This window comes from Pinus tabuliformis, chromosome 7, assembly GCF_031772625.1.
Source record: "Pinus tabuliformis cultivar Carrire ecotype Pingquan chromosome 7, CPIR1, whole genome shotgun sequence".
NCBI lineage: Eukaryota > Viridiplantae > Streptophyta > Pinopsida > Pinales > Pinaceae > Pinus > Pinus tabuliformis.
This window is the reverse complement of record NC_142293.1, coordinates 841,098,501-841,117,085: the sequence shown is the minus strand read 5'-3', so window position 1 is coordinate 841,117,085 and position 18,585 is coordinate 841,098,501. Positions and strand designations below refer to the sequence as shown.

General features: G+C 38.2%; 1 protein-coding gene across 1 annotated transcript in view; it reads left to right on the top strand.

Annotated features, from left to right (window-relative positions):
- The window catches only part of LOC149250243 (protein kinase and Mad3-BUB1-I domain-containing protein), a 214,255-nt gene extending 201,486 nt beyond the window's left edge, over positions 1 to 12,769 (top strand). Inside the window, exon 20 of the mRNA XM_089458985.1 lies at positions 12,057 to 12,769. Coding sequence (XP_089315111.1) covers positions 12,057 to 12,246 — 190 coding nt within the window. The 3' untranslated portion in view covers positions 12,247 to 12,769. The remainder of the gene's footprint in view (positions 1 to 12,056) is intronic.
- The last annotated feature ends 5,816 nt before the right edge of the window (positions 12,770 to 18,585 follow it).

Genomic DNA, 18,585 nt, shown 5'->3' with positions numbered 1-18,585 from the left:
TAGCGACAAGGTTCTTGAGAGGATACTAGAGTCAAGGGTCTTTGTCATGGTCTTGGTACTGATCAATTGAAGATCTAGAAGAAGAATTTTGATCGGGTTTTCCTCTCCAGAAGTGAGAGGTTTTGGCCCTGGCTGACAAGCCTACATACTATGTCACTTGTCTTTTATTGTGCATATTGGTAATTGTCTTGATGAAAAACCACAATAATAACATAACAAAGTAAAGACTATAAGCTAAGAAGTAAAAGTATATCACAAGAAATCATCAAGTAGAGAAATTTTTTAACCATTTATGCGTTAGATTTCTCAGCAAGTCTAGAAGGAAAAACTTTGCTGATCATTCGTGTTTAGAAACACAGATAAATCAGTGAGACCAAAAGCCTCCTAGGATGAAATTTGTTGCCAAGGCTTACCTAGGTTGTTACATACATACACAGTCTTACTAACATCATTTACATTACAAATTTTGCAGAATGAGTTTACAATGACTCATAATGTTGATCGCTGATGATCTTGATCCTTTGAAAAATATGGTACAATTGCTCCCTTGGAAATTTGACAAAATGTGTGCAACATGGTCTAAATAGCGAGAACTCGCGCCAAGGTGATAGTGGGTTCCTGCCTTGTTTGTGCTAATCTAGCAAGACTGATAGAACCTTAACAACCTTGATAATGTGAAAATTCCTTGAAATGCAGCAACTGGAATTTATGCTTCTAACTGATCAATTACACAGTTTATTTTGTTACAACAAAATAACAAATAAATCAGACTGCAATTTCTTCACCATAAAAATGCTGCGGAAAATAAAAACTGGAACTGGGAAATATAGAGCACACACAAAATAAAAATGGCACCATTATTTTTGGACAAATGTCCCCGGAAAAACCCAATGTGGGAAAACCGGTGCCGTAGATGAGGGTTTTATTATTATGCAGCAGTGAAATAATCTGAGTACAATCTATGGATGCATGCTAACAGACTATCCAATCAACAAATATCAAACAAAAATATCAAAGAGATGATTCTCTCTCTCCACAAGCAATCTCGGCACCAAGTCCTCTAGAAAAAACAGGCTGTCCAAACCCTTGCTTAGGTGTTAATTTTAGATAACAATGGTATGTTCTATGCTTTATCACAATTTACTTCAATGTTCCTTATCAGCCCAATTTCCAATTATATCCAGGAGCAATCACATCAACTTAAACACATTGATAGTAAATGCAGATAGAACATAAAAATATGTGCAGAAGACAAGCCAAGACAAGAGGACACAAGATATGGCGGATGCCAGGGACAAACCCCAATGTGGGGAAACCCTTTGATCAAATCTTCTTATTATTCTTCAATAGTTCAGCAGAGAGAGAGTACAAATATCATAAGTACAAGCCCAAAACAAATCTGCCAAATCAACAGTCAATGTAGTCCTAACTAGAAAGTCAACGGTGGTCAAAGCTGCTCCAAATCAACTTGTAAACAGCTCGGTCAACAACAAAATGGTACGGCATCAAGAGAGGGTCAAAGTCAACCCAAAACAGCTCGGTCAACCCAAACAATGCTTTTTGTAATTTCTGCAGTCAAATAGAAAGTCAAATCTATAGTCAACGTGGTCAAACTTTCCCCAAATGCCTCGATTTGCGTGCCAAGGAATGCGTCCTAAAAAGATCGAAGTTTTGGCCCAAAACAATAGTCAATGTCGCAGTGAAAGTACCCAAGTCAACGCTGGTTAGTGGTGCCCTAATCATAGAAAATTTTGGCCTCCAAAAACAGTATTCCTTCCACTCGTGCGAAGAGAAAAGAGCCTCCAAGTTGTACTAACCAATTAATAGAGGAGAGAGAAGATGATGTGATGAGATGAGTGAGTGTCCAAATGAGAGAAGGGTCACTCCTATTTAAACAATTCGTTGAGGGTGAGGAGACCCATCCATTGGGCTTCATGAGCCTACATTTGACTGAGGTCGACCTTGACAATTTGTATATGAGAAGGAATAAATTCAAAATTCCATTTCTTCTTGACAGAATGAGATGATCTTTATATCAAATTTGTACCTCTTCGAAAGAGGAACCCAATGCAATAATCATCTCCATCATATGAGCTCTCCTAAGGTGGAAGATGACCCTAGTTGCCAATTTTAACACTCCCTCTCAACTAGGGAGAATTCCACCTGCCAATCCATCATCATATCAACTTGTCATCTTGTATCGTCCCTGTCGTCACTATCCTGTACTGCTTTGCTTTGCTCTGCGGAACAATGAAGTAATAATGAAGAAGTGATCGAGAGTGTATCATACCACTCTCCACTGACTAAAGTCGGTCCTTGATCCCAGATCAAGTTGTTGAACACCATGCATCCTAGTCATAGGGAGTACAACAGTACACAATGCATCCATCGGTAGTGCTATGGTCCCTAACCAGCGTTTCTTAACTCATTGGCTAGATGAGAAGTACTTACCATGAGTCTCAGACTCTATGGGTAGGATGTGTGTCAGGGCATCAGCAGGAGAAGGTGAACCACTCATCTTATGCATATGCCAATCGTAGGGGAAGGTGAACTACTCACCCTACATATATGTGTCCGGGTAGGGGAAGGTGAACCACTCACCTTATACACATGTCAACCATAATGGGGTATCACAGGGGAAGGTGAACCACTCACCCTGTATCCAGCGCACCACTAGGGGAAGGTGAACCACTCACCCTATGGTTGCTCATAGCTAGCTCGAAGAAGTACCCCACGCCCCCAGGAGCTCCCAGAGCTTTGTGTCCAACTCATATGGGGCCCTCATAAGAGGTTCGTTACAAGACTCCAAGTCTTTGTCAGAAGGTTAAGAATTTGACCTTCCCGAGAGGCTTTGTGAGAATGTCTACAACTTGCTAATCTGTCCTGATGTGTTGGAGCTTAATTGCTCCACGTTGTACCATATCTCGGAAAAAATGGTACCTGATATCATTGTGCTTGGAGCGGTCGTGGAACACGAGTCTCTGATAGACGAATCCCACTTTGGTTGTCGTAGAATATCACAGTGGTATCTAGCACATGCTCAAATAGTTCACTGAAGACCTTCCTTAACCAAACTGCTTCACAACATGCCATACTCGCAGTAATGTATTTGGCCTCGACGGTGCTTAGTGCAACCGATTCCTACTTCTTGCTCATCCAAGACATAGAGGCAAATCCCAAGGAGAAGCAGCACCCAGACGTGCTCTTACGATCCACCACACTGCCAACCGAGTCAGCATCCATGTATCCATGTAGTCTCAAATCCCTGACAGTGTATCTCTAATGGATTGTGCCCTAGAGATATCTCAAAAGATTCTTGGCAGCAATCCAATGAATGTGATGAGGCTCGACCATATATTGACTCAACGTGTTCACAACAAAGCATATGTTAGGATGAGAGTTGACCAAGAACATCAGTGCCCCCACAAGTTGACGATACTCGGTAGGGTTCGCCAATCCGGGCCCAACAACACTTCCACATAGCTTCTTGAAGTTGAGTTCCATCGGAGTAGTCACGGACTTGCAGTCCACCATCCCACATCTCTCAAGTAGCTTCACAATATATTTTCCTTGAGAAAGGAAAATCTCACCTGGCTTTTGCCAGACCTCCAACCCTAGGAAATAATGCATCAGTCCTAGGTCCTTCATTTCGAACTCGAAAGCCAACTCCCTCCTTCATTGATGAATGAGAGGGTCATCACCTGTAAGAAAGAGATCATCCACATAAAGGACTAGAATGAGGGGTTTGCCCTTTTCAACTTTGAAGCATAGGTTCGAGTTAACATCGCTTCTTGTAAATCCCAACTTCATAAGATAGCTATCGATCGTCTCATACCAAGCCATAGGAGTTTGCTTCAACCCATAGAGGGCTTTCTTCAACCTGGATACATGTATCTCACGATCTTGAACCTCGAACCCGTTGGGTTGTTTCACATGCACTTCCTCCTTAAGCGAACCATGCAAGAAGGCATTTTTGACATCCATCTGGTGTAGGTTCCATCCTTGCGAGGCTGCAAGGGCTATGATCGAACGGATGGTGGTATATGGGCAATTGGTGCAAATATATCATCGTAGTCCACTCCTTCCTTTTGAGAGAAGCCTCGAGCAACAAATCTGGCCTTGAACTTTTCAGCACTCCCATCAGCGTGATGTTTGATCTTGTAAAGCCATTTTGAATTGACCACTGACTTATCCTTAGGTCTAGGAACCACATCCCAGACATCATTCTTCATGATCGACTCATATTCCTCGCTCATCGCATCCTTCCAAACTTGGTGTTTCATGACTTCATCGAATGTACGAGGTTCAGATTGTACAATGGTACTCATGGCAACTAAGTACCCTTGGTACCTATTTGGCTTCTTGCTTTCACGAAATGCCCCCCTCGATGCAATATGTTTCTTGGCATCTTCAAGAGTATCTTTGAGCCACAAAGGTCTTTTTCTTGAAGTAGAGGGCTCACAAGGAGGTGGATCAATGGGATCCATCAAACCTTCCACATCGGGCATCAGTTCATTAGACGGAGGTTCATCCTGCTTTTTTGCATCAACATCATCATTGCCCTTCTTAGCAATGGGAAAATCTCGAATCTTTCTAAGAGCAGAATCTTCATTGAAAGTGACATCATGACTTAATTCCACTTCCCATTGACCAGGCACATAGATTGTATATGCCTTTGAAGTTTCATTGTAGCCCACAAACGTTCCTTTCTTCCTAGATGCATCTAGTTTGTTTCTTTTCTCTTTCGGCACATGAAAATATACAGGACAACCAAAACTTTTAAAATGAGAAACATTGGGTTTCTTACCAGTGAAAACTTCTTCGGGTGTCTTGAAGTCCAAAGCTTGATGTGTGCATTGGTTTTGGACATTCACAACAGTGTTGACAACTTCTCCCCATAAGAACTTCAGAAAACCTTGATCATGAAGTATAGCTCGGGTGGCTTCAATGATAGTATGATTCTTCCTTTCGGTAACACCATTTTGTTCAGAAGTATATGTAGCAGTGGTCTCCCTCTTAATGCCAACTTCTCTACAGTAGTCTTTGAATTCATTTGACTCATTTGGTACCATTATCGTCCTCAATATTTTGATCTTCTTCCCTATTTGATTCTCGACCAAGGCTTTGAAAGAGCAGAACCATTTTGAACACTTCACCCTTCTTCTTTAAGAAATAGATCCATGTTTTGCGAGAGAAGTCATCCACAAAATTGGCATAGTACAAATATCCACCCAAAGATGTCAGGGGCAATATACTTGATAGATCAAAATGAATCATTTGAAGTATATCGATGGTTTGAGTTTCACTTGAGGGGAATGGTCCCCTTGTATGTTTTCCAGCTTCACATTCCTAACAAATACCTTCATGATTTAAGTTGAATTTGGGCATCCTTGTGACCATCTTCCTTACATCGGGTAAGGCTTTGAAATGAAGGTGAGAAAATCTCTGGTGCCATAATTTGGATTGAAGAGAAGTATGATAAGTCATTTCTCCCAACGGACTTCCTCCAACCTTATAAAGACCTTCAACCCTGAATCCAATAGTGAATGCATCTCTTGGGATCCTTTTCCAAACACGAACCTTCCCATCAATGAATGTCACCTTGAAACCTTTATCTTCCATCACAAAATTAGAGACCAAGTTCTTTTTCAGATCAGGTACATATAGCACTTCTTGTAAGTGTAGGGTTTGACCTTGATTTAAATGGAGAGTAACACTCCCAATTCCTTTCACGGGATAATTGGCATTATCCCCAAGTATAATCTCCATATTCGTCTTCTTTTCGATCAAGTTTGAGAGAGCTTCTTTGTAACTAGTGAATTATGTTCTATGCTTAGAGCAATTTATTTCAATTTTCACAGTTAGCTCAATATCTTTTTCAGATTAGCAATCACATTTGCATAATAGAAAATTGCAGATAGAACATAAACATAAATAGTAGAAGACAAGCCAAGACAAGAGGACACAAGATGTGGCGCTAGCCAGGGACAAATCCCAATGTGGGGAAACCCTTGATCAATTCTTCTTATATGTTCTTCAATAGTTCAACAGAGAGAGAGAGATAGTACATTTACAACAGAAGTCAACACTTTGAATTATCTAAATAAGAGCATAGATCATCTCGAAGAAGATGATACATGAAGTAGCTAAACTCAGTTGAAGACATGCTGCTTCAACTGATTCTCCACTATGACTCCATCACCATGCAACACTTATCATTGTGCTCCACCTCATCTTCATGCTGCACCTCACTGTGCTGCACCCATCATCACTATGTTGCACCATTGCTTCTGTCATGCTGCCACACTGCGCTGCACCATGCTACCACTGCTGTTCCATGTGCCATTGCTCCACCATGCTGCCACAGCTATCCCATGTGCCATTACTGCACCATGCTACCACAGCTGTCCCATGTGCCATTGCTGCACCATGCTACCACAACTGTCCCATGTGCCATTGCTGCACCACTGTTGCCACACTGCTGTCCCATGTGCCATTGTTGCACCACTATTAGCATTGTTGTGCTTGCATTCTTGGTTAGGGCATGTACCACTGCCCTTAACCGAACACACAGTCAACAAGACTAGCCCTCTAGTGCTGCAACCAACCTTGGAGAGGCTCCTCCCATGCCACGTTGTCCTCTCAAGGGTCTGTCCACCTCAACGCAGCCCTAGAATACCAACAGCTTGCTATGGCCTGCGGCCTAGCTTGCTGTAGCTTTTCGGCCTCCTCCAAAACGTGCCCAAACAGTCACCCAATGACCAACGTTTGCTCCTCCTTTACTCGGCCTAGCAGCCTGCCCTCTCGGCCCTAGAAACAACTCTGTTTTAGCCTTAAGACAGTCACCAAACTCGACCTCTTGTAGCAGACCTCTTCCACGTTGTTCCTTGACCCTTTCTGTTTGCGGTTAGGGCTTGTATTTGGCCTCCTCCTTGACTGCGTCTAGGGCATATTAGAACACCAACTTGTGGCACTTGTTGGACTGCGGCTAGGGCTTGTAGAGACCTCCTCTAAACAACGTATAAGTTTTCCTTAGACAGCCTATAGAAGGCTTCTCCTAGCAGCGTAGATAAACCCTCTTCCAGCACTCGGTCACTTGAAGTTGACCTCCAACGTCCCTTCAAACCCTCCCTGGCCTGTCTTCCTTATTGCGGCTAGGGCATCTTGTTTAGCCTCCTTTCCTCCTGCGTCTAGGGTTTCATCCTCCTAGATTTCTCTTCCACTAAAACCCAGAGTGAGTGGAGAGAAATCAAGAGTGAAGTGACTGTGAAATGACTCTCAAGTCACCTCCTTTTATACTAAAACGTTGAGCATACATGGGGGTTATTTGGTTACTGGACGACATTGACGATTTGTCCAATAACACAAATAAATTCATATCTTCATGAATACTTATCGGAATCGGATGATCTTTAGATTGATCCTACACGTCTCGATGAGAGTAGTCCAAGAAAAACATCAGCTGCCATAAGTAAGATGACCCACATGGAGTTTGGCCCTAGTTGCCAATTTTAACAGAAGTGCCTTGAGGCACCACTATCAATCAACCAATGATCCAATGTATCCGGAGGAGAGGAATAAGATAAAATTCTTTTTTCTTTACGACATTGACTTCTTCATAACTACAGTTTCTCAACTTCTTGGGAGGATGACCATTTCCATTTCGAGTAGCAGGATCATTCCTCTTTCCTTTGTTATTGAACTTGTTGTTCCTTTGATTGCCATTGCCCTTGAAGTTGTTGTTATTGTTGTCATCATCTCTTGGAGTATCCTTGTAGTGAGGACACTCTATAGTGAAGTGGCCAAACCTGTTACAATTGAAGCATCTTCCTTTTCTTCCTTCTTGGAATCCCGACTTGAACCCCTGTCCTTGATTCCTTGGACCAACATTGTTCCTTCTCTTAGAATGAGTGGAGAAGGAAGTAGGATTGTTTCCATTTGAGGGCTTGTCTCTTTCCATCATCCTTCTTTTTTCTTGAGTGCATCTGACTAATAGTTCATCAAATCACGAAATCCTATCATTGTTGAGGATGGTAGTGTTAAACACATCCCAATCTCTTGTAAGGCCTCCAAGTGCAATAAGAGTGAGCTCCTTGTCACCAATGACTTCTCCAATAGATAGGAGATCATTCTTGATCTCGGTAATCCTCATGAAGTAGGATTGGATGGATTCTCCTCTATCCATCTTGATATACTTCAACTTGTTATTGAGAAAGTGAATTTGATTTGCATTGTTTACTTTGAACATTCCAACCAGCTTTTCATACATCTCCTTAGATGTTTCCAAATCAGAAATATAGGCAACCAAAGGCTTATGAATGGAATCAATAGTAATCTTCTTAGCTTTTACCCCACCTTTCTTGTATTTGTTTTGTGTAGCGGCAGATGCATTTGAAGGAGGCTCTGCTATTCTTCCTTTGACATAGTCTGTGGCATCATTTTCTTCTAAAGTCAAATCCAATGTCATCTTCCATGCATGATAGTCAGAGTTGTCCTTAAGCTTTTCCTCGGATTTGAAGAAAGATGTAGTCGTCATTGGGACTACAACTTCTCTTAGTGATTGCTTTGCTTTACTCTTGCTTGGGCTTTGTCTTCACTTGAGCTCTGATATCATGTTAGTTTGAGATAACAATGGTATGTTCTATGCTTTAGCACAATTTACTTCAATGTTCCTTATCAAGCCAGTGACAATTTCCAATTATATCCAGTAGCAATCACATTAATTTAAGCACATTGATAGTAAATGAAAATAGAACATAGAAACATGTGCAAAAGACAAGGCAGGACAATATGACACAAGATATGGCGGATGCCAGGGACAAATCCCAATGCGGGTAAACCCTTTGATCAAATCTTCTTATTATTCTTCAATAATTTAGCAAAGAGAGAGTACAAATATCATAAGTACAAGCCCAAAACAGATCTACCAAATCCGCAGTCAAATCAACAGTCAATGTAGCTCTAACCTGAAAGTCAACGGTGGTCAAGGCTGCCCCAAATCAACTTGTAATTTGTAAACAGCTCGATCAACAATAGAATAGTACAACCTCAAGAGAGGGTCAAAGTCAATCCAAAACAACTCAGTCAACCCAAACAATGCTTGCTGTAATTTCTGTAGTCAAACAGAAAGTCAACGCTGCAATCAATGTGGTCAAACTGTCCCCAAATGCCTCGATTTGTGTGCGAAAGAATGCGGCCTAAAAGGATCAAAGTTCTGGCCCAAAAAAGAATTCAACGCTGCAGTCAAAGTACTCAAGTCAACGCTGCCCTAATCACAGAAAATTTCCGCATCCCAAAACAGTTTTCCTTCCACACGCGGGAAGAGAAAAGAGCCTCCAAGTTGTATGAACCAATCAAGAGAGAAGAGAGAAGATGATGTGATGAGATGAGTGAGTGTCCAAATGAGAGAAGGGTCACTCCTATTTATACAATTCGTTGAGGGTGAAGAGACCCATCGATTGGGCTTCATGAGCCTACATTTCACTGAGGCTGACCTTGACATTTGTATATGAGAAGAAATAAATTAAAAATTCCATTTGTGCTTGATAGAATGAGATGATCTTTATATCAAAATTGTACCTCTCCGAAAGAGTAATCCAATGCAATAGTCATCTTCATCATATGAGCTGTCCTAAGGTGGAAGATGGCCCTAGTTGCCAATTTTAACAATAGGCCTTTTGCGCTGCCTCTGCGCAGACCCACACACGTGTGGCTCGAATCAGCCTCCAATCAAGCTGTCCTTGCCTGTCTCTGATGGTGGAAGTGACTCTCCGACCTTTTGGAAAAATTTCCTGGCCTTTGGAAGCTAAATTGACCTCCCTCTCGGCTAAATCGAACTGCTTACTAAAGCTACTGCACAACGCCCGCACGACTTCACTGTGGAATACTTCTGTCACTTGCTGCTGCCTCTTCGGAACTGGAATCTCCTCCAGAATAACTGTCTCTGCCCCTCACTGACTCTGCTTCCCCTCTGGCTCAAACTCTTCTTCCCTACTCAATGGCTGCTGCTGTATAGCTCGATTGGACAAGGAAGTCGACTCTCAAGTGTATCTCACTCCAACCCCATCAACCTCTTATAATCTCTCGTTGGCTCACTAATGACCATGATTAGATCTCCATCAACGGCTAAGATCATCTTGGCATCGATCCATGTGAGTTTCTAGAGAAATCTCACATGTCTCAATTAATTCCTATTGGAAATACTGAGAAGCGGGGGTGGGTAGGGGGGGCGGGTGAATCAATATTTCTTTTACAATTGTTACTTTACCAGTTTTAGATCACTTATAAACATAACACAAAATGAACAATTTAGAATAAATATTTTTATTAATCAGAAATAACTAGGGCTCCATTCCTATTCTTTACAATAAATCAAGTATAATAATGTTTAGGGCTCCAACCCTAGATGAAAACACCAATCTTCAATCAACTAGGCTCCGACCTGTATGGTGCCAAACTCCAAATTGGTCTTGATGAGGCTACAACCTCTAGGGATCCAACCCTATCTTCCACAAGGCTCCAACCTTGTCTTTATGAGGCTCCAACCCTCTCCACTAGCACAGACTCCAACCTGATCTTGAGGACACCTATCTTCTAGGGCACCAACCCTATTAGTCTACTTCAGCTCTTCAATGTAGGTTGAATGATTCTTCAAGGCTTCCCAAAAACTTCTGCAATAAGCCATGACAATATCTTGAAATTAGCCTTCAACAAATGCCCTCGCTTAGCTCATCAATGACAACTTTATGATTCTTAGAAGGTGTCTACACAACTCTTCATGTCACCCAAACAATATTCTTCAATGTCACTTCATGAGGGTTTCAATCATGCTCCAAACGTCCCCAAGATCAGCTTCTACAAATGTCTTCAACAGATCTTCAACAATGAAAGATATCTTTAATAAGCAGCTCCGAGAATTCTCCACAATCTTAGATCTTCAATCAGCTCTTCTACAATCTGCTTCAACATGATAAAATGTCTCCAACACTGTTTTTCAATCAAAATTCCAAAGATGCCACAAGAATAATCAAAAGGAGCTATCCACGAGGTTCCCAAGAAAAATCTTCAATAATGCATTTGTGATCAGCTTAAGAAGAATTGTCTCATATCTTGACAAATGCTTCAACTCTAAGAATTCTACAAGAACACCAATCCTTGTGCTTCTAAGGTTCCAATAATATCTTCTCAAAGTGTAGCTGCTTTTACAAAGGTCTGTTCAAGGATGTCCACAAAAAGAAACTTTTCAAGTATATTCTAGCAACAAAAAAACTGCTCTCAAATGATTCTAACCGGAGTTTCAACTTAGTTTAAGCTCTGATTTTCACAGGTCAAGGATGTGCACCAGATCTGAAGATGCATATTAGGTAAGAACTTCCAAGATCTGAACCAACCACTGGTCTAAATACACGTTTTCTTCACAAAAGAGTCTCCACAGGTTAGAATGTTAAACACTCTTCACAGGTCCAAAATAATTTTCTTCAAGTCATGAAACCTGAAATTCTTCACAGGTTCTGGTCACTATACTTTTCTTCAGATCTGCAAAATATCCACTTTAGTCCTCAACAGCTCCACAAGCTTTTAGATACCACAGGTCTGCAAAAGAAGTGCCTAGATGCCTCCACAAGTCTGAATTCAAGCTTGAACCAACAAGCTTAGTCTTTTTTTCTGGCCAATCCATATCTTTAGCCAACTTCGACTTCTTATCCATTTTGGAGCTAGACCCTTGGAAGATCCATTTTGGATCATCTGCATATATTGATCAAAATGTTTCTGAAAACGTCTTTCAAGTTTACAAGATTCACCTTGTGATTCTCCTTCTAAATGATGAATGATTGGCTATAAGATAGAGTTGATTTTTGGTCACTTCATTTCTATAATCCCAACTTTAATAAAATTTCTTGCATTTCCTTCTCTTGTGATGTCATCTGTGCACTTAGAGCTTGATCTTGCAGCGGCCACTTAAGAGTGGTCTTTGTGGGTCGAACAACTGTAATTTCTTTACTACATTTTATAATAGAAAATTACTAATAACAATATAGTGGCTGTTGTGTTTTCAGTTATTGGAATGGTGGCTTGTGGAAAAAACTGTTTATGACTTTGTTGAATGTGAAAAGTTGCCAAGAGAACCCAGATTTGAGCATTTTGAGGAAAGATTTTGAAGATCATTTATCAAGTAGCCCACAGCTCAAGAAAAAGCTTAAGCAATTGCTGTTGAAACAGAGGACTGTGATGTGCTCGGGAAGGTGAAATCCATTAATGCTTCTGGCATTCTCTTGCCCATGTAATTCTTGGGTTATTAAAGTGCGATGCTCTATTATTCACCCGAAAGGGTGTGAGTCTTCACCAACATTGGGTCTTAGTTCATTAGTTTAGCTTGAATTTCTTATGACAGATTGGAGGAAGTTTACATCCAACAGTGAATTGACGCATTCATACTAAGTGTATTCACTGTTCATAGTTCTGTAAGATGGCCCTGTAAGTTATTATTCTTGTAATAACTGTAATTTTCAATTATGATCTAGCCTGCACACTTGGAGGTGTGATGGCTCATTCCTTTGGTCGATTTATCTCAATTGGGCATTATTAGCCAACTTACCATTAGAACTATATGCTCTCTATATTTCAATATAGATGCTACAACCCAAGCATATCTCATGTTGTAGTTTTTTCTGGTTCATTTGCTTATTTATCATAGGCAATGGAGGTGAAATTGGCTTGGTTCAGGTTAACGGAGTTTGGCATTAATTGTAAACGAATCTGTTTTAAATTTCTTTTGCTGATGGTAGTCCAGCCAACTTATTACTATTTTATTATAATGAAACCATAAATAATGTGATGGCGACAAGATAAAATTATCATTAGCATTACTATGTAAAAAATCTAGCTTGGCTTTTAAATGTTGATATACAATCCTCTATACGTGTATTTTAGGGGTGTTCATAAGAGATTAACGTTGACGTAATGATGAAGATGTGATGTATTATATCAAATACTGTTGTTTGCCATCAAGCTAAGGTTTTTATTCACAGAAATTTATTTCTGGTAGCCTTTCAATGTCAGTGGCATAGATATTGTAATTTTATTCACAGAAATTTATTTCTGGCAGCCTTTCAGTGTCAGTGGCATAGATATTGTAATTGATATTACAATGGATGTCTGAATGCCATCTATTGACTTTTTGAGCTCGATGATTTACATGCTTCTTTGTAATAGCAAATTCACCATTCAATGGGGTCCATGGAGATATTTAATTTCCTTGTTGGTTTTGGTAATCTATATATCTTTTACAGTATTGATTGTTGTCTTCCAAGGGTTTTAATTAATGGTGGTATACATTTTTATTTACCAATGAAGTACCTCCAATTTGACCTCCTTTCGGAAATAATAGGTGCCAACCTTGACAAGGTTGGAGGTAGGTTAGAAAGATTAAGTTCAAACAAGGAATTTTATTATGGTAATTGATGTTTTATAGTGATTAGTTGGTTGTTAAGTAATTGTAACTGTTTGGAAATGTTATTTGCTCAGATGACTTGCAATTGCTAGATCATTTTAAGAGGTATATTCGATTCCACCTATATGTTATGTGCTCAGATGACTTGCAATTGCTAGATCATTTTTAGAGGTATATTCGATTCCACCTTTATTATTTAGATTTTGTGCTTAAGTGTAGTAGTTAATAATCATGTTAACCATTCTTTAGTTTTTTTTTGTCTCAACTTAGTATACTAATGTCCTCCTGCTAAATTGTTCCCTACAAAATCTTGTACTTTGCATGAAGTGGTGCTTTGTTATGTTATAAATGTAATGTAATGAAAGAGCTATCTATTGACAACAAGAAATCAATCATTATATTTGTACAACTGTGTGTAGGTGTCTTTAAGAGATAAGTATTGATGTGACGTTCTTAGCTACCAAATGGACAGTGAGATTGAACCTTAAAAATTGGAGTTTACCACTGAACTTTAGAATTCAACCTTGTTTGAATTGATTCACTGTGATGTGTGTGTCCGTGATCTTGGAACTCTGAACAGTCAAACTAGTCAATATAGCCTTAAAATGTACTTGCACAAATGTCAGAAAAATGCAAAAGATATACAATTATGGAGCTCATGTTATGAGTTATTAAAATTTTAAAAAGGTATATTTCTAAGTGGAATTTCCAGAGTTACATGAAGGAATTACAGTATCGAAATTGCGTCTAAACTATAATCTCTGAGTGGGAATTTTAGGTTGACTCAAGAATGTTTTGACTTATGTGAATCTTAAAAGACCCCTTCATCAAAGTTGAGGTTAAATTTATAAAGATATCTAACTGATTACAATTTTCAGTTATAAATGTCAATATATGTCAAAACTTATCGAACTAAGATGTTGCTATTGTGCTTGTCCTTATTGGTTGATGTTGGTCATGCTAAATCAATGCCAATTTCTTTAGTCAATTAGAGAAGCTAAAATTGACATAAATACCATTGAATGGTCTAGTTCATCTTTGGTTGAAGGGAAAATAAGGACTTTCGTTTCTGATGATGATAGGCCATCCTTCCCTGAAAATAAAAAAAAATTCTCTTTGGAGTTTTCTTTGTCAATGAATTTCTACTGTGGCATCTAACTTGTCACTTGATATAGTAAAATCTTTTAGAATTGTTCATTTGCTTCTCTAACACATAGTGTGCTGTCCCTCGCAAGGTTGATGCATCTTTGGGATCAAATTGTTTTTGTTTAACATTTTGATTTGGTCCTCATCTTCACCAAGCATTCGGAGCTTGAACATGTTGAGCTATATATTGAATATTTAATACTGTTTTACCATTTATAGTGGTTTAGATAGAGTTAGGTTTTAATTTAGAGTCTTTTTGCTTGAGTTGTCTTTGACAAATGTAGCTACAATTTATTTCCAACTTCAACTTTATTGTACAGTAAGTTATATTGATGTTTCTTCTATATTAGGTCTTCTACAATGACTCTTGCATTTGTCTATGGCTTAATCTAATGTGGCTGACAAACATCTCAACACATTGAATGTGGCCTTTTTGTTGTATCGTTTACTAATGTACTTTTCATTACATGATTTTAGAGTGCATGAGGTTGGAGCCCCAAATGTGCTTTAAATAATGATTTGTTGTAGTACATATCTCTTGATTAAAACTATATAAAATATAGGTTAAATAGTCATCCATCTTTGGATGTCAGTGATTGAACATTTTCAATAGTTGCATATTGTTTGATTCCCTTTATTTTTTTATACATTCATGAGTAAATGAAAAGTTGTGAATTGTATTTTGGTATCCATCAGCAATAATGATGCATTCCAAAAGTGGTTGACAAATCAATAAAAAGTTATGGGTATCAATAGTACAAATGCACTAAACATGTTGTAAAACAAGTTCATGGCTGATGCCTTGTTATGGCTTTGTATGGAAAGAGAGCTTCCATCTTGGTGATCTTGTTGACGATTACAAAAACATAGTCATTGACTTAAAATGTTGAAATATCCCCCAAGTCTATTGAAAATTAGTTTCCATGGCATGGTTGATACTAGAGATGTGTAGGAGGGCATTGATTGTTGAGTTTTGATTCTTTGATTGACATGCCACATAGTGTACAACCGAGGATGTAACCTTTCAACTTCTCCCATGTTAGGTGAATCAAAGTACCATTGTAGCTTGAAAAATATTTTGCACTTCAAAATGACCAATTATCCTGAAGTGTTATGCATCCCTTTACACACAACCATCTAAGCAAGTGCATATTGGACACCCTTGGATGTCGTTTTCTACTTTTCTACATCTCTTATTATAAAGTGTCTTAATTTGCGACATATTGTACATCCTTGGATGTGCTTTTCTACTTGTCACATCTTATGCAAGTAGAACTAGGTTAACGGATTTGGTTTTTGCATGCTAGAATACCTAGATTAAAGTGGGCTGCTCCTCTTCCCAACACTAATTGTCAAGATCAAAGTATACATAGTACATCAAATTTGAACATCAATTCACCTTTCATATTTTGTATTCCTTGATTCAACTTCTAATGAATATTATTGGTTTGGTTGTGATTGAACAAAGTTATGTGTGAAATGGTGATTTTGATTCATTTAACATTACTTTGATCAAAGTACTAATAGTTGTAAACAATGACTAGCATAGAAAGGTAACTATTTGATTACATGACCCTTTCTTGTGCTTAATTGCTAGGTTGAATAATTGTAAATAGATTATCCATTTGACTTGAATTTTTTATAATTTGACTCGCCTATAAATAATACAATGGCTTTAGGTTAGTCAAAACAATTTCCTTCTTACCTTCCATGTAGCATTGTTAGTGCCATTATTTGCTCAATTTTGGACATGTACTTGATCACAACATGAAACATGTTTACATGCATTGTAATGTCTACTATATTTCTATATAGTAGTACATGTGCATTTAAGTGTGTATCTATTTTAACGATTTGTTGAGATGTTATGATTTTGGAGATTTTGATAACATATAACTTATTATGGTTTTGTCTAATCAGATAAAGCTACATATCACTATGCACATCTTTTATGATGAGGCTTAATGACTTTCATTGGTAATATATGAACAAATGGATTTTATAGTTTGATAACGTTGTCTTGTATTTTATGTCTTGTACAATTGGTTATTTGGGAATTTTAATTATTTGAATACTAATTACATTTGGATTGATAAGTTGGTTATTTCAAATGAAATTTGTAGAATGTTGAATAATTGAAATATATATAATAGGATATAAATACCAGCTAAAATTATATTGGTAAAATATGATTATATTGAATGAATATATTTTTTAAATAAAGGTGTAAAGGGATGAAATGGGTTGATTGGTGATAATGATTGCTCTATTAATATTATTTGATTAATGAGTTATGATGATTGCATATTGCCATGTACGGTCATGTGAAGTGTTATGAGCATGAGTGATTTGATATAATACACGTCAAATAGCTTCCAATTATGAGTACCTTGTAAGATCCCATAAGCAAGAGCGAATAATCATTAAGACATAAATATGGGTTGAGGACAAAAACATATTTCTAGCTAACTTATACTAGTCATGCTAGACATGTATCCGTTGCATAGGGATATAAAAACTTGTGAGTTGTTGAAAGTTAAACTTTTGATGCTCTTTGATGTGATACTACCTTATGGGGGATATTATCAAGCCCTATATAAGCCCCATGTTAATCCTAATACCCCTTATTAAGCTCTAGATATTGAGTTATTATATTTCTATTATTATATCGCTATATTGGTTAGAACATTTCATTGTACCATTTGCCCTCTCCCTCTCTATACACACACACACACACAAAGGAGAAGTAGTCTAAGGAACATCAAATCTTGTCCTCTACATTGTATTAATTGCAAATGGAGGTTTCTTCCTCAAACTGGAGTGTTATTATTGGTTTCTTGTCATTTTTAAGGTGCAAGGTTAATGGAATTTGGTATCAAAACGTAGGATCATAGGTTTTTCTACTTCAAATGAGTCGTCTCAACATTTTCGCAATAATTTTTTTGAAGTCATTTTAGATTGTGAAATTATGATCCGATTAAGAAGACATCTCAAGGTATGTCTAGTAAAAATTTTAGGTTTTGGTTCACTATACTTTTGGAGATATACCTTTTGGAAATTAGGGATTGTGAATGATGCTAAAATCATTTTCAAGTGAGTTATATTGAAACTTTTGCTATAATTCTTCTTCAGGGAAGATTCAAACCATAAAATTTTGCACATATTAAGAAAACAACTCAAGGTACATCCAATAAAAAAATTATATTCTAGTTCACTATAATTTTCAAGATGTGACTTGTGCAAGTTAGGTTTTGTGAATAGCCTTGAAATCAATTTCAAACGAGTGATTATAGCATTTTTGCTATAGTTTATTTCTAAGGCACTTTAGATTGTGAAAATTTTAAGTCCTAATTAGACCTCACACCTTTTGGTGTAGGAGCCCCATCCGGAATATCAACCCAGTTGCCATATATCTCAAAGATATGCCTTGGCTCTAACCGTCAGCACAAGCAAGGGATGCAATGGTTTTCAAGAAGCGAGGAGGTGTGCCTGGGGAGTGTTCAATTGTAAATGTGTCAAGGTTCTTCTACTGCGGAGAGGGGAGAAAAGTGAGCCTCTAAGTGAGAGGTAGTAGTACCACCCAAGAAGAGACACACATGAACTAGAAGGATCCGTCTAACATCCAGTGAAATAATCCATAGAGGATGCGACGGTCATTACAACCAACAAATGAAGAAAGATCTGTTAATATCTTGCAGAATAGTCGACAAGGATGGGACAACAATAACAATGATTACAACACATTCTCAATAAGTTAAGTACTAAAATAATCGAAATAGTTCAACTATCTTAGCACATGTGAAAGAAAACATGAAATAAAAATATCCACATGATATTCTTACAAACATTCATAATCCATGCACGAAGAACGTGATGGCCTTGAAGACCTATGTCTTTAAGTAAAACTTCCAGGACACATGTTTACAATGTACATCACTAGCTCCAGTAGTGGAACATTGGAGCCACTCCTTGCTCAAAGAACTAGTTTA